The following is a 17,328-nucleotide window of genomic DNA, read 5'->3' as shown; positions in this document are numbered from 1 at the left end:
TACCTGCCACTTTTCAGATTTCAAGTTCACTTTAAATTCATTTCCTGAAGTTTTCACACATTTAACTAATGTTCTGTTTCTGATTTTTATTTTTGTCTTTATATTCTGATTTGCGTAGATGCTGTTACTGTACCTTCAATTGACAACTCTCTTCTCCAGTACTCAGTCTTCCATTAATCTAGTTCAGTGTTTTTCATCCTACACATTGTAGTTTTCATCTCTAGAAGAACAGTTGCATTGTATCTCCTTTTTGAGCATATAGAATAGTTATAGCTGTTTTGATGTCCTTTTATGTATCAGTTTTGGGTTGGTTTTGATTGGTTAGTTATTCTCTTTATCATGGTGTTTGTTTTTCTGCTTCTTTGTATGCCTGGTTCCCCTCAAGTATTTGGCAAAATACTGACTTCCAAATGTGTATAAAGGAGCTGTCTGAAGACATCCCAAAGAAAGACAGAAAAAGTGCCTCACAGTCATTCATCTAGAACATGCTGTTCTCAGCCAGACAAACAGCCACAGTCCCTGGAGTAGTCAGGAGATACCCTACGAAGTCTTGTCTGGGGTTGGCTGATTAGCTCCAGACTGAACACACCACAGATTCACCTAAGAAGTCGGAAAAGCCTAGACTGTTTCAGGGTAACTTACTGCAACCCAGAGCAAAGGTCAACATTTATAGGAATACAGAAACACCTAGGTGGTACAACAGATAGAAAATTCATTATATCACCATTTTTATTGTGTATTTTAGATATGAGTATCTTTTGTGCATTGATAAGTCATTTGTATTTCTTTCTTTCTTTTTTTTTTTTTTGTTATCTGCTGTTCTTGTCCTTACCCATTTCTTTTTTGGGTTGTTGATCCTCTTTGTTAGGTATCTGGCTAATACAGTTGAAGAAGATGAAGAAGAAGCCAAGTATGAAATTTTTCCATGGGCTTTAGGGAAAAACTGGAGAAAATTGTTCCCCAATTTCTTAAAGTTAAGGGACCAACTCTGGGACAGAATTGACTATAGGGCTATTGTGAGCAGGCGGTGCTGTGAAGAGGTAAGGATTTTAAAACACTTTTGATTTATAATCTTTGTTTACCTAATTTTCCTTGGTTTATTTATTTTTGGTTTGGTTTAGTTTTGCTTCCTTATTTGGATGTAGATACCCGCAAGTAGCCCACCCCGGCTTGGAATTCACAGCCCTATTTTGTCCTCTTTAAGATACAAGCGTATTATGCCACTATGTCCTGCCCACTTTGATTTTTAATGCTCTCTTCCTATCTCTCTCTCTGTCTTTGTACATGTACAGAGATCATTAGCCTTAGTCGCTATTACGAGAACAACTTGTATATTCTGTTTCTGCTTGAATTTTATCAGAATTATTAAAAGTTGTAATTTCCATTTTTCAGAGTAGACTACTTCTATACTATTCTAATTGTCGTGTCCCCCCTCCTGTCTGAAAGATCACCAGTATGCTAGCAAAGGACTTGTGGACATACTAAAGCATCTTATTTAAGATTATTATACAATTAGGAAACTAGAGCTGAATAATAATTTCCACTAAAGTATATGAATTTTCAGGTTTCCAACATTGAGGCCAACAGCATGGTATATAGTTTAAATAAATTTAAATATATTTAAAATCCATACCTCTTTTCACAAAGAATACGTTTTGTATTTAAAAATTTTTTTACATAGTTTGCAAACTAATATTTTATTTATTTATTTATTTATTTATTTTTCTATTATCAGCTTGATACAGTACAAATTCTTTTTTTTTTTTTTTTTTTTTTTTTGGTTTTTTGAGACAGGGTTTCTCTGTGTAGTTTTGCGCCTTTCCTGGAACTCACTTGGTAGCCCAGGCTGGCCTCAAACTCACAGAGATCCGCCTGGCTCTGCCTCCCGAGTGCTGGGACTAAAGGCGTGCGCCACCACCGCCCGGCACAGTACAAATTCTTATCCTAATAGTGAATTGTTTCACTGAGACTTGCCCAGTGATTGAGTAAAACCAAAACTTATTATAAGCCACAGTCATCCTAGGTTCCTCCCTGCTAAATAACCTCCCTGGTTCTGTGGGTTACAGTCTGATTGTTCTTTGCTTTATATTTGGAATCCACTTATGAGTTAGTACATACCATGTTTGTCCTTCTGGGTCTGGGTTACCTCACTCAGGATGATATTTTCTAGTTCCATCCATTTGCCTGCAAATTTCCTGCTGTCATTGTTTTTCACTGCTGAGTAGTACTCCACTGTGTATATGTACCACATTTTCTTAATCCATTCTTCAGTTGATGGGCATCTAGGTTGTTTCCAGGTTCTGGCTATTACAAATAATGCTGCTATGAACATAGTTGAGCATATATCTTTGTGGTATGATAGAGCATTCCTTGGGTATATTTAATTTCTTTTGAGACAGGGTCTCTCTCTGTGGCCCTGGCTGTCCTGGAACTCTCTATGTAGACTAGGCTAGCTCACAGAAATCCGTCTGCCATTGTCTCCCAAGAGATGGGACTAAAGGTATGCATCACCATGCTCAGCACATTGTTTTTTTAAGGTTATATTTTATTAAGATAAATCATTTTATTTATAAATGGGTTTTTTGTTGATTTGGTGTTGTTGAGCTTTCCTGCCTGACCCACAGTCAGGACAAATCTCTGTCACCCGCCAGTCCCACAGCCGCTCAGACCCAACCAAGTAAACACAGAGACTTATATTACTTACAAACTGTATGGCCGTGGCAGGCTTCTTGCTAACTGTTCTTATGTCTTAAATTAATCCATTTCTATAAATCTATACCTTGCCACGTGGCTCGTGGCTTACCGGCATCTTCACATGCTATTTGTCATGGCGGCAGCTGGCAGTGTCTCCTCCAGCCTTCCTGTTCTCTCAATTCTCCTCTCTGTTAGTCCTGCCTATACTTCCTGCCTGGCCACTGGCCAGTCAGTGTTTTATTTATTGACCAATCAGAGCAACAGATTTGACATACAGACCATCCCACAGCAATTTGGTTTTGGCTTTTTGAAGCAGGGTTTCTTTGTGTAACAGCCCTGGCTGTCCTGGAACTCAATTCGTAGACCAGTTTGGGATCAAAGGCGTGTACTACCCCTGCCTGGCCCTAGTACATATGCAAGGATTCAGAAATAACAGAGCACAGGAAGTAACAGAAAGAGTATATAGCAAGCTAAGACTCTACAAAGTTAAAGTCAATGGGGAAAGATGAAAAGTTATATATATGAGGCCTCTAAAATTAATGCACTGTCATTCAAACTGAACTCATCCAGTTCCAGGGTATGAAAGAACCCTGTAACTTATTTTTATGTCTCTATTTCTTGTATGTCGTTTTTACATCTCTACTTGGGTCAAGTGGATAATCAGTGTCCATTCCTATAATCTCAGTACTCAGGAAGCTGAAGCAGGAGGATCTCAAATTCAAGTTCAACCTGGACTACATAACTAGTGAGACCCTGTCTCAAAAAAGTAGTGAATAGCAGTTTGCATAGCTATTTGCCAATCTTGAGAGTGACAGAGTCCATTTTGAACACCCTAACTTTTTCTAAGTATATATACTGTGCTTCTAGTCTGTTCTCTTCCATTCTCTTTGAAACTATTACACAAAGCCTTTCCTCTGTTGTTGAACAGAACTTTGTCAAAGCCTCCTGACAGCTTCATGTTGCCAAAAGCATAGGTCAGTTTTTAGTTTTTAGTCCTCCACTTAGCAGCAGTATTTTCACACTTATTTCTCTGATCCACTATCTTCATGAGGCTTTCTGAATTTCAAGGTTGACAGGTTTCCACGTATTCTGTCAGCTCCCTTTCATCTCATCAGCCTTATTAAGGTGCCCTGGAGCTCAGTCCTGGGACCTATTCTTACCTCTACTGGAATTAACTTAGTAAGTGATCTCGTTCATTCTTAAGACATCAATTTAGAGGGACTGGAGAGATAGCTCAGCAGTTCACCACTTCCTAGTCATCCAGAAGACCAGAGTTCAGTTCCTGGCACCCATAGCTGGCAGCTCACAACCACTCTAACTCTACTCCTAGGGATCTGACACACTCTTCTGGTATCTACAGGCATGGGCATGTGCAGATACAGATAAAAATTAAAATATTTTTAGAAGACTTTAATGTAGAGCTCGAAAGGTCTCTCCCAATTCCAGACCTGCATATCAGACTGTTTATTCCATTGTCTGATTGAAACCTTAACATGTAAGATTGCTTTCCCGATTCCTACACATAAACCAGCAAACATGCTTCTTTACAGTCCTCCATATCTTAATAGGAAGCAACTCTGTCCTTCTGGTTGTTCCTGTCACAAAGCTGTCACCTTTGGCTCTTTTCCTCCCCCTGCATCCTTGCCTTCAAAAGCTATGCAGGGGGCTGGAGGGATAGCTCAATGGTTAAAGGCAGGGACTGCTCTTCCAGAGGATCCTAGTTCAATTTCATGACATATCAGAACTGTCTGTAACTCCAGTTCCAGGGGATCTAATGCTCTCTTCTGGTCTATGTGGGCACCAGACACTAGGCACATGAGTGGTAGGCATGCAGGCATACATGCAGGCAAAACACTCATATACAAAAAATAAAATTTAAATTAAAAAATCCAGCATCATACTATTTCTTAGCATTTCTACTACTAACACTTTATCACTGGTTGCCTTAATTGTTATAACTTTGCAAATAGTCTCTCCTGGGCATGGAATGTACCTTAGTGACTGAGTGTTTGCCAAGCATACCCACAGCCCTAGATTCAATTCCTGATACCATAAAACAAAAAGCAACAAAAAGTCTCATAACCTTTTTCCCTTATAGTTTGCTCTTGGTATAATTGTGAAAGTAATTATTTGTTAAGTCTCCCCACAGTAAGTTTCTTAAAATTGTATTTGTATAGATATTTTACCTGCATGTACGCCTATACCACATGCATACCTGGTACCCACAGAGCCCAGAAGAGGGCATCAGAACTCCTGGGACTGGAGTTATGGACTGTTATGAGCCATCATGCAGGTGCTGGGAATCAAACTCAGGTCCCCTGGAAGAGCAGTAAGTGCTCTTAACCACTGAGCCAACTCTCCAGTCCCCACCCCAAGTGAGTTTTTTAATGACTCTTCTTTTCAGAAACTCCCAGTAGCTTCCCAGTTCATATAGGGTATACGCAACATTGACCTTACTATGGTCCGTAGCTCCTTTATCACTTGGTCCACATCTCCTGACCATGCTTATCCATTGTTTGTTCTTTTCTAACCTCTATATATAAAGTCTTCCTTTCAGCTACACTAGCCTCCTTACTGCTCTCAATCAAGCCAGGTACATTTACACGGTAGGATCTTTGCATTTGTCTTTCTCAGTGGCAGGCATGGAGTCTGCACCCAGAGTGTGGTTGACACACCCAGTGACACTCAACTGGAGAAAACTGACCCCTGCCCTCTCTCCCAGCAAGCATCAACTGCAAGAATCCTCTCAACTGGGGTAGGACCCTGTGTCTACCTTCTTCACCTCTGAGTGCTGGAATTTTGTCTGACTTGAACCCATGCAGGTGTGAATACTTGGAGGTTGAGTAGTAAGATATGTTGTTAGAAATTAGGCAACCTATACATCTGTTACTGAAATCCTGTACTAGCATACTGTCAATCAAAACAATTCTTTAGTCCTATATTCAAAAATGAACTCACACTGGAATAGTAGCTAAAAGTGTGCTTATAATAGTAATATGTATTTGCATAGTATTTGTGGTGGTTTGAATGAGAATGACCCCATATGCTCAGATGCTTGAATACTTGGTCCCCAGTTGGTGGAACTGTTTGGGAAGTATTAGGAGGTGTGTTGGAGGATGTGTGTCCCTGGGGGTGGGCTTTCATGTTTTAAAACCCAATGCCATTCCCAGTTAGCTCTCTCTGCCTTGTGCTGCTGGATCAAGGTGTGAGCTACAGCACCTTTCCTGTCTGCCTGCTGCCATGATGTCATCGACTCTGTCCCTCTGCCACTGTGAGCCCCAAATTGAACATCTTCTAAGTTGTCTTGGTCATGATATTTTATCATAGCAATAGAAAAGGAACTAAGAAGTATTCTAACTCAATATGCATTGTTTTTTATTTTTATTTTATATGCATTGGTATTTTGCTTTCATGTATGTCTGTGTGAGGGTGTCAGATCTTGGAGTTACAGTTGTGAGCTGCCATGTAGGTGCTGGGAACTGAACCGGGTCCTCTGGAAGAGCAGCCAGTGCTCTTAACCACTGATCCATCTCTCCAGCCCCAATATGCATTGTTTTATCCTCACAAAGACACCTCTGAGGATGGAGACATTTTTCCTTTACAGCGATAGAACTGAGGACCCAAGGACATTAGTTAGGATTTATGTGTGCAGAGCGGACAGTAAGAAGAAGCAGAGCCACAACTTGAGCGGCTGTGTGTGTAATGACTTCCTGCTCTTCTGTTTCCTCTGTGCCATCTGCCTCCATAGAAACTTCTCAGTGGTGATTTACAAGATTCACCTGTATCTCAGCTTGAGAATTAAGAAGCATAACTATTCTTTCCATTTCTCAGATTAAAAAGTGTGGTTAAGTTACGACTTGTCTTTTTGTTAGTACTGTTAAAGAACATACCATCCCCTTTTAGATAATATTGAGATTTGTAATTTTTCTCTTTCTCCTTTCTTTCCTTCCTTCCTTATTTTTTTTTTAATATAGGGTCTCTCTACATAGCCCTGACTGTCCTGGAACTTACTACATAGAACAGACTGGCTTTGACCTCACAGAGATCTGCCTGTCTTTGCTTCCTGAATGTTGGATTAAGGGATGCACCACTATACCCAACCCCTTTTTCTTTTTAAAACCACATTTGAAAAGCTATTATCTATAACCATATTAACTACATTGCATTTTATAACTCTGTCTGCTTTTTCCCACTTTAGTTCAATTTCCTCTTTGGGTCCAGTTTAGTGAATTCTTTTTTGTTGTTTTTTAGACTTATTTTATGCATATGGGTGTTTTATCTACATGAGTGTATGTGCACCACATGTATGTCTGGTGCCATTATAGAAGAGAGCATTAGATCCTCTGGAACTGAGATACAGAGAGTTGTGAGCTACCATGTGTTTACTAGGAACCCAACCCAGGTCCTCTGCAGGAGCAGCAAGTGCTCTTAACAGTTGAGCTATCTCTCCAGCACCCACCCACTCAATTTTGTGTTCAGCTCCCTTAAATACTTGTTTGAAGAATGGTGGGCTATAATTATGTGCAAATAAAAATACACATTCTCTATATACATATACTTACACATATACGTGTGTGTGTGTGTGTGTGTGTGTGTGTGTGTGTGTGTGTATGTGTGTGTGTAAATGACTTTTCCAGAAAGAATGAAGACCCATTTCCTTTCTGATTCTGATCTTGGCTTCTTAACTACTTACCTTTTTAGACATAGTTCGTTTGGAGTGAAATTAATTTACATTGGTGATGGATAATTTCTAGACTGGTTCACAGGTTAGAGAGGGTGCCTATCCACTGAGAGACATTCCATCCCATCACTTTTCATGTATCATAGAGGGTGGCAGTTGATTGGCGGGGAAGCTTTTCTTTTTGCTAATTTTTGTACTCTGGTGTAGTGCCACAGTATCAGCATAACTTACTTCTGTCAGCTACCATGTGATTTAGGGAGCAATAGTACTGGGCAGAATAATACAATGATGGTATGCAAAAGAGACCCTCTATTGGAATGTGCTGGAAAGAGCTAAGTTTGCTAGTTTAGGAACTAGATAGCCATGCTCTGGCAGTGAAGCCAGTGTTAGAGATGTTACAAAATTATAATTGTTATGACTTTGTAATAAGTTGGATATAGCATATGTGGGAAAGGAAGTTATTGGTTTCAGATCTATATAACGGGGAAAATGTTGGATTCTATAATAAGAAAGGGAAGAGAATCAAACTAGTTTATTGAAAAATTAAGGAATTTGAGCCAGGGGCCTTTAGTCCCAGCACTCAGGAGGCAGAGCCAGGTGGATCTCTGTAAGTTTGAGGCCAGCCTGGGCTACAGAGTGAGATCCAGGACAGGCATCAAAACTACATGGAGAAGCCCTGTCTCGAACCCCCCCCAAAAAAAACCCAAAAAAACGGGGGGGGGGGGAAATTAAGGAATTTGGTATTTAAACATAGGAATTAGGGTGATAACTGGGTAATAGCAGCTATGGAGAATCAGCACATATAAATGATGCTTAAAGCTCAGTAATATGTTTTCATTGTAGAGCTCTTTTCTTTCCTTGGTTAGGTTTATTCCAAGGTGGTTTTTGTTTGTTTGTTTGTTTTTGAGGAAGTTGTGACTAAGATTGTCTTTCTGGCTTCTTGCTCAGCATGTTTGTTATTGGTATATAGGAAGACGACGACGACGACGGATTTTTTGTATGTTTGTGTTATTAATATATGCTGCTACTTTGCTGAAAGTGTCAGATCTAAGCGTTTTCTGGTGGAATCTTGGGATTGTGGACTTTATGTATGAAACCAGATCATCTAAAAATATGGATACTTTGACTTCTTTTCATATTTTGGTCTTTTATTTCCCTTTCTTGTCTTATTACTCTGTAGATCTCAAAAATGCAAATACCACATTCTCTCATTTTTATGCATCTTAGATTTTTATAGAGCTGCACCAAGCCATATATGTACAGCTGACATGAAAATATGGCTGGGATGGCATAGTGGTGCCCAGCTTTAATGCCAGCATGTGGGAGGCAGAGGCAGGCAGAACTCTGTGATTGTGAGGCCAAGCCTGGTCTCCAGGCCAGCCAGGGCTACATAAAGAGACAACTGTTTCTAATAATAATAGTAGTAGTAGTAGTGGTAGTAAAATAAAAGCAGCAAAACATAAAGGGAACTAATAGGAATGGCAAGGAGTAAAGAGGTAAGGGTAGCAAGGTGTGGGGGGAATATGCTCAAAGTACATTACATACTTGCATGAAAATGGCCTTATGTCACCCAGTATCATAAAATTATGTTAAGTGCTGTAAAGATTCAAGGGGAAAACAGCATTTGAAGTGTTTGAGAGCCTGTCAGGCATGGCTGTAATCCCCACACATGAATTACCTCTCACAACCATTCTGGAGAGTCAGCTAGGTAATTCCAGATAGGGGACTGATGGAGCACGGAGGATGCACATAACTTCTCTAAGGACACACAGTTATTAAGGCAACTGCAGGGCCAGTGTTCTTTACACATACTGCTATCCCTTCTTGGGATCAAAACACTATCCAATCTTCATTTTACCAAAGGCACCAAACAAAATATCCCTAATGATAAAGTGTTTTTAAAGGAGGAAATTGGTTTTAGTAGGGCAGCTGCTACCAATGTCAGAGAAACCTCTTCCATGGAATCTGACTTAGCACTTGACATTGTATATAAAAGATACTCCAGGACCTAGAAAGTTAGCTAATTTGCCCTAGGTCCTAAAGAATTAAGAACAAGCTTGTGATCCTGGGACAGGCTTAGTTCATGGCTGTTATTATAGTAATATTCTAATTATATATGTATTTATAGTATAAACATGTAGACTTTTTTGTTTTGTTTTTGTTTTTTGAGACAGGGTTTCTCTGTGTAGTTTTGGTGCCTGTCCTGGATCTCGTTCTGTAGACCAGGCTGGCCTCGAACTCAGAGATCTGCCTGCTTCTGCCTCCTGAGTGCTGGGATTAAAGGTGTGTGCCACTGCCGCCCAGCTACATGTAGACTTTTTTAAATGCGTATTTCTTTCTAGCTGAGTTAGCATGGAGATAGACTATGCTACTGCTCACATTACAAAAGGAGCAGTTTATTACACCTTCTATTTGTGCCTTTTGCTTCCTATTTCCCGATGCTCTTCCCACTAGACCAAGATTCCAACAAAAACCATATTAGGCTTTGTAACGTCAATAGTTTCCAATTCTTGGCTGCTTCCATATGGCAGTAGTCTTAAGACAGCACTCACAGTAAGACTTACAAGCTGGGACTTTTAAAATGGAACTGGTGCTGAGTCTTCAGGGAACAGTTATACTAAGACAAAAGGAAAAGAATAGTCTGGACATGGAAAGTGCTGGGGAAAAGACAGTCACTCACTAAAAATGAAAGAAATAAGGCACCAGTACTCGGGAGGCAGAGGCAAATGGATCTCTGTGAGTTCGAAGCCAGCCTGGTCTACAGAGTGAGTTCCAGGACAGTCAGGGCTACATAGATAAACCCTATGTGGGGGGAGTGGGGGGAAGAAAGAAAAGACAAAAAAAAGAAATTCTTGGGAAGGGGAATCTAGCACAGTGGAATAGTGCCTGCTTAATTTGTATAAAGCACTGGGTTTGATCCCTAGCACCACATACACAGGTCATGGTGGTATACACCCGTAAACCCATCATTTAGGAGGTGGACAAGAAGACCAGAAATTCAAGGGTAAGGTCATCCTTAGCCATACAGTGAGTTCAAAGCCATCCTGAGCTATATGAAACCTAGTTTCTCTCCTCTCCCCACCATCTTCATGTGTGTACACATGTATGTGTGTGTATTTATTCTATAGATTTATTGTATTTTATCTATGTCTATAAATTCAAACACACATAAAATTTAAGAAACTTGTATGGAGATTTGTGATGTGGCTCAGTGGTACAGTACTTGTTTGGTAAAGTCACACTACCACCATTTGCTGAATAAACTAATCTAGTAGGATTTTATTTTCCTAGCAAGAGTTCTTTCTTATCAAACAAAATTATACACCTTATACAACACCCCTAAAACTGAGCTCCTCTGCTGCTGCCTTCCGTTGTCCTTCCTAGGCTCCCAATATAGCTCTGAAATTTTAGAATTTTTAAAACATTTTAGAAAAATCACTAGTTTAGGCAACTAGTATGGCTCTGTCTGGCTCTCATTTTAGGGTTCCCCCCTAGCCCCCCGATGCAGAGTTTCTCTGTGTAGTATTGGTACCTGTCCTGGATCTCGCTCTGTAGACCAGGCTGGCCTTGAACTCACAGAGATCCACCTGCCTCTGCCTCCCAAGTGCTGGGACTAAAGGCATGTGCCACCACTACCTGGCTCATTTCAGGATTATTATAATTCTCATTTACTGTGGGTCATTGTTAACTGAAGCTAAAGGTTTTGACTTAAAACTCATTGCTGTTTTGAATTTTATGAGATCAGCATACTTTTCCCTATCTTGATGTCTTAAATGTTATGGTAACCACAATTGTTGTGGTAAGGATTTTACATAGAATATTGAATTGAGGTAGTTAGCACTCCCATTTTATCAATGAAGTAACTGAACCTCAGAAAGGTTAAGTAACTTTCTCTGTAGCATACAGTCAGCAAGTGGCAGACCCAGAAGAAAGTTACAACTAAAGTCCATGCTTTAACAGACCTTATGACAAGGCCTGAAGGTGAGGGCTAAGTGCTTTATAAAATGCACTTTCCTCACCACAACCTTCTAAGAATATACTCTTGTTTTCATAATGTAACAAATAAGGAAACTGAGGAACAAAAATTAATTTACATGTTTTATTTTTTTTTAACCACATCCCTTGATGGAACTGCAAATATATATCAGCCTAACAAACGTAGTTAGGAGCCTAATTTTTTTAACCTAACACACTCAAAAGTTAAGAATTATGTAATGCTTTAGATGAACTGTATATCTTTCATAAACTTAGAAATATTCAGAATTTTAAAAATAAATACCCTGGCAAGGTGTAGTAGCACACACTTTTTCCTGACAATCAGGAAGCTGACTGGCAGATCTTTAAGTTTGAAGACAGCCAGGGCTACAAAGAGAGACTCTGTCTCAAAAAACTGACTGACTAAATAAATAGCGACTTAAAAGGTTTCTTCATTTTTATTATCTGCTTGAACTAATTTACTGTCAATTATAATATTAAAGATCCAAGCAATCACTCTACAGAAATGCTGCTGTAGATGTTTTAAACTTGGTAACTTAAGTATTTTTATTGTTGTTCTGAGTCAGGGTCTTATGCCTTGCTGGTCTGGAACTTGCTTTGTGGACTAGACTGGCCGTGAACTCACAGATTCCTCTGCCTCTGCCTCCCAAGTGTTGGAACTAATGTTTTGTTTTTTCTCAGAGACAGGGTTTCTCTGTGTAACCCTGGCTGTCCTGGAATTTGCTCTGTAGACCAGACTGGCCTCAAACTCAGAGATCCACCTACCTCTGCCTCCTGAGTGCTGGGATCAAAGGTGTGTGCCACTACTGACTGGCTCCACAACTGTCTTTTTTCCTTTCTTTTGTTTTTTAATCTCAGTTTTAGAAAAAGCTGCTCTTCAAGTACAACTTCTGTACTTTACTCAATTTAAAAAATTTATTAACTTCACAAAGTAACCATTTCACTATAGGTTATGGCTATTGCACCAACCCATTACATTTGGCAACGAGAGCGCTCTGTGCATCACAGTGGAGCTGTGAGGAACTACAACCGAGATGAAGTTCATCTGCCCCGGGGTCCTAGTGCCACACCAGTCGATTGTTCACTGTGTGGTAAAAAAGGAAGATATATGAGATTGGGATTGTCTTCATCGTCATCTTCATCCAGTGACACAGTAGAGCTAACGGAAAAACATTCTCAGGAATCACACAATTCATTATCAATGGACACGATAGGTGAACCTTCTCAAGCTAATAGCTATTCTCAAGGTATGATATAATGGGAAAATAGCATTAAACTAATGCATGTTATTTATCTTTCAGGCAGAGATGCATACGTTACATTACTGAGTTAAATTAGTATTGGAAGTTTTCCCTCTTCCAGTTACCACTGTTTATTCTCTATCTATACCTGTTTTGTGGTAGCCTATAAACATTAAAAGGATTTTAACATATCTTAAGCTGAAACTCAATACGCTGTGAGCTCCAAGTATTAGGGCTTGAAGGGTTTCTATGAAATGTATGTTTTATTTAAAAGTGATTTCAAGAAGAAAATAAATTTAATTGTAATCACCATCCAACTATTGGTTTCTTTTATATACTTTTCTAACAAAATCAGACCATATTTTAGCCAGGCTAGCTTTTTATTATTTAGTATAACTCATTTCCCTATGTCATTTAGTCTTATTGTGATGTGTTATAATGTATTTGCATATTTTCATTTTTGTTGAGCTCTAAATGCTTACTTAGAAAAATGACATATTAACTAGAAAATAATTATATTTACCAGAAATACAACTATATTATAACTTTCAAATTATTTTTATATGTAGCATTTCCCTGACATGTCATTTCTAGATTTGAAACAGTATTAGAAAAATACTCTGTAACAGGATCCTGTTTACTTCTTACAGATTTCTCTCATTTGAAAGACAGATTTCCTGTAGTCCCTTCTAACTATCACGAAAAAACAAAAACAGACCCACACAATTTCAGAATTTTATTCGTTTATTTTTACCATGTCCTATGAGAAGGACAATGTCTACTGAAGCTTTACTTTACTAAAAGGAGAAACTAAACTGTAGTCCCTTGACAGTAGAGGTTGAACCTTGTTCCTGTTTCTTTCTTTGGACACAGTATTTACATAACAAATTTTACTGACAGTATAGTCTTTCTTCTCAACATCTCTAAGCACACTTTTTATTGTCATACTCATATTTGACAGTAAGTAAGGCTGATCATTAGCTCAATTATAAAGTAAGAATTGCCATTTATCACCCCTCTCCTGTCTCCCAGGCTTCTTTTACTTTTACATTCTTTGATCCTCAGAATAGGTAAGTTTTATTGGATACTTCAATGTCCCAGGCAATACAGAAAACCCCTTACATTCATAATACACTTAATATTCACTACCACCGAAGGTTAAGTATCATTATCTCCACTTGACAAATAAAGAAACAGAAGCTTCTGTTAATTTGCCCAAGGTTGGTAGAGTAATATTGAAAACCCCAGTCTTGTGACTGGAACCTGAATTCCTACCTAGTATGCTGTACAGGCCTTTGATGAAATCCTGCTTTTAGCAGTGAAAATAAGCTGTGGCAGAAGTCTTTAGGAAGATTGCTAAAGCAGTAGAAATATCAAGAACCAAGTTCCTTCTGAAATGCTTGTAGAGTGAATTGGGAGCAAATTCTAATAATTTGAACAGGTATCTACAGAAAGCAGAAGAGAAACCATCATGTTTTTTCTTTAGACCAATCCCTGTAGATCTCACTGGAGCATACTCTATACTCCAGGTCTTGACATCCCAATAGGAAACTGGAGTGCATGCAGGAAGTAAGGCACTTTGCCAGTCACTGTACTGAAAAAGCTGAGGACAGGGGATGTGTCAGTGGGTAAAGGCTGGTAACTGACGATCTGAGTTCAGTTCTAAGTCTCCCTCACGCTGTCCTGACCTCCACGTGAACACTGTGGTACACAAAGCACACACACAAAGGAGGGGGGAGACAGAGAGGGGAAGGAGGAGAAATTTAAAGCAAGTCTCTGAGACATTATGGATAAAATAGGGTAGGGAATTGTAGAAGGGATTGTGCTTTCATCTTGTTTATTGATGAAATTCCCAAATTAGGATTTATAGGTCCTTCCCCCCCCCCCCCCCAGACAGTTTTTCTGTGTAGCTCTGAAGACCAAGCTGGCCTCGAACTTAGAGATCCGCCTGCCTCTGCCTCTTGAGTGCTGGGATTAAAGATGTGTGCCATCACCGCCTGACTGTGGATCTTAAGATTAACCTTAAGGTTAACTCTAAAAGCCTTTGATAATGTCAGAGGGAAAGTGCTATAAAGAAAAAATATTGCTGAGTATGGTGGCAATGTCTTGTAATCCTAGCACTTAGAAAGGTTGAGGTAGGATGATTGCAAGTTGAAAGCCACTTTGGGATACAGTGATTTACCATTAAAAAAGGGGGGGGGGGTGAGTGGTGGGCCCTGGAGAGATGTCTCAGTGGTTAAAAACACCTCCCACTCTTCCAGAGGACCCCAGTTTGATTCCCAGCACCCACATGGTGGCTCACAACTGTCTGTAACTCCAGTCCCAGGGTACCTGATGCCCTTTTCTGGCCTTTACAGATACCATACCTGTGATACACAGACATACATATAGGATGGCATCACACAAGTACACAGGCATACATGCAGGCAAAACACCCGTACACATAAAAATTAATAATAAAATTAAAAAACAAACTGCTACCAGCAACAAAACCCCTATTAGATAGATGGATGGATAGATAGGTATGAAATATTGATCACAAATACATTTGACCAGTAAAAAAAGTTTGCATTGATTTTTTTCATTAACAGTATGAACTAACCAGGGATGAAGTTAACAATATAGTCATAATATTACCTAGGATAAGGTCAGTCTCTTAGCAGCTGTTCATGCCTTATAGTGACCTCTGTTAACAAAACATTTCCCCTACAGTCTACTTGAGGTTGGAGTCACTTGATGGTTTATAGTCATTAAAAAACTCATTCCAGGTGGGCAGTGGTGGCACACACCTTTAATCCCAGCACTTAGGAGGCAGAGCCAGGTGGATCTGAGTTCAAGGCCAGCCTGGTCTTCAGAGTGAGATCTAGGACAGCCAAGGTTACACAGAGAAACCCTATCTTGAAAAACCAAAAAAAATTCTTCAAGAGAGACACACAAGGAGCTGATGTTGGCTCAGGTTTTTATACAATTTATTGTAGATAGTGATCAGTGCACCTTTCAAACAAAAGAAAGCAACTTTCTTCCATCCATCCTAACTTTTTTCCTTTTCTTTTTCTGTTTCTCTTTGTTTCTTTTCTTTCTCCTTTCCTTTCCTTCTTTCTCTTTTTCCTTCCTTCCCTCCCTCCCTCCCTCTCTTTCTTTCAACATGGTCTCATTGTGTTACACTGGGTGGCCCAACCTCACTACAAAGACCAGACTGGTCTCAAACTCACAGAGATCCGCCTGCCTCTGGGATTAAAGGTATGCAATACCATGACTAAAGTTGTTTGATTTTTAAGTAACAGGTACCGAAAAGCAGCTTTAACACAAAATTGATTGTGACATTTAAAAACAAAATGTCAGTTTGACAAGGTAGATGGTAACACTGTCAAAATACTTTCAGGGGGATAGATGAGGCATTCTTTAAAATTCAGACATATTACAACTAACAATATTATACTAGTCCTTTATAGTAATCAATTAGGAAACCCAACCCCCCAACAAGTTTTGAAGTGGTTTTCTAATATTTATTTTACTGCTAAAAGAAAAAAAAAAACCTCAGAAAAGTCACACTATTACCAGTTAAAGAAACAGCAACAAAAATATGGGATTTCAGCTCTATCTAAATATGCAACTTTTGTGTGTGTGTGTTTTTAATTTTATTGTGTGAGTGTTTTGCTTGCATGTCTCTCCAGCCCCCACTTTTCTGTTTTTGCTTGCTTTGTTATTGGTGTTCGTGTTTGAACCTAGGACCTTATATATGCTATGCTCATGTTCTTCCATTTAGGTTATACCTCCAAACCCTGTAGCACATTTTATAGCAAACTATCACTGTTACTCTTTATATCCAAGGCATCTAGGCTAGTCCAAGTGAAACATGGACATGAATTATCTGAAAACCTGAGGTTTTAAAATAAAGACAAAGGGGAGAAAATACACCAAGCCTTATCTTTGGCATCGACAGGCACAGAATATTCTGTATGCTCGATAACCTATAACCAAATAATTTTCTTAAAAATAAGTCCACTTTTGAATTTCATTTTTTGTTATATTGTCATTCCCTGTTCTGGACACAGTCACCTATGTTTAAAAATCTTTGCACTTAACAAAGATATAATCAGGGCTAAAGATATGGCTCAGTGGACGAGCATATGTTTGGCAGGCACTGAACATTGGGTTCAAGCCCCAGCACCAAAAAATACACAGAGTAGGGCACATGGAGTAATAATGTGACGAGGACCAACATTTAGGAGCACAGATATTATAGCATTATAAAAGATTGGTAAAAGATTTTCAGAACAAGTAACTTTATGAACAGGACATTGAATGAGTCCTGTTTTCCCAGGGACTGGCAAACATAAGGGGCAGGGCTGAATAGCGGACAGGAATTTGAAAATACAGATTGTCTTATACCAAATCACTAGCTAATCTGGTTCTTTCTTTACTATATTTTTTTACACTTGTCCTCTTTAATTCCTAATCACATATGTATTGCTATAAGTCAATAGATGAAATAATTCATGATCCAGTGTACACTTAAAGCCACAAGCAAACTTACTGACCATTTACTGGATAGGAAAGGTAGCGCACGGCCTCTAGAAAGCAACTGGAAGACAGTTCTGAAGCAGATCTCTTAAGATTTGAACATAATGCATGAGGATCAGACATAGACACAAAAAAAACCCTACCATAAGTCAGGCATGGTGGCACACACCCATAATCTCAGTACTTGGGATG

General features: G+C 39.2%; 1 protein-coding gene across 2 annotated transcripts in view; it reads left to right on the top strand.

The window, feature by feature from the left end:
- The window catches only part of Spdya (speedy/RINGO cell cycle regulator family member A), a 33,056-nt gene that overhangs the window by 14,023 nt on the left and 1,705 nt on the right, over positions 1 to 17,328 (top strand). For both annotated transcript variants that reach the window (XM_059248628.1, XM_059248627.1), the window contains exons 5-6: positions 869 to 1,040; positions 12,321 to 12,618. In XM_059248628.1, the coding sequence (XP_059104611.1) occupies positions 869 to 1,040; positions 12,321 to 12,618 (470 nt within the window). The remainder of the gene's footprint in view (positions 1 to 868; positions 1,041 to 12,320; positions 12,619 to 17,328) is intronic.

The sequence above is a fragment of the Peromyscus eremicus genome, chromosome 22 (genome assembly GCF_949786415.1).
Source record: "Peromyscus eremicus chromosome 22, PerEre_H2_v1, whole genome shotgun sequence".
NCBI lineage: Eukaryota > Metazoa > Chordata > Mammalia > Rodentia > Cricetidae > Peromyscus > Peromyscus eremicus.
This window is presented reverse-complemented; position numbering and strand designations above follow the sequence as displayed.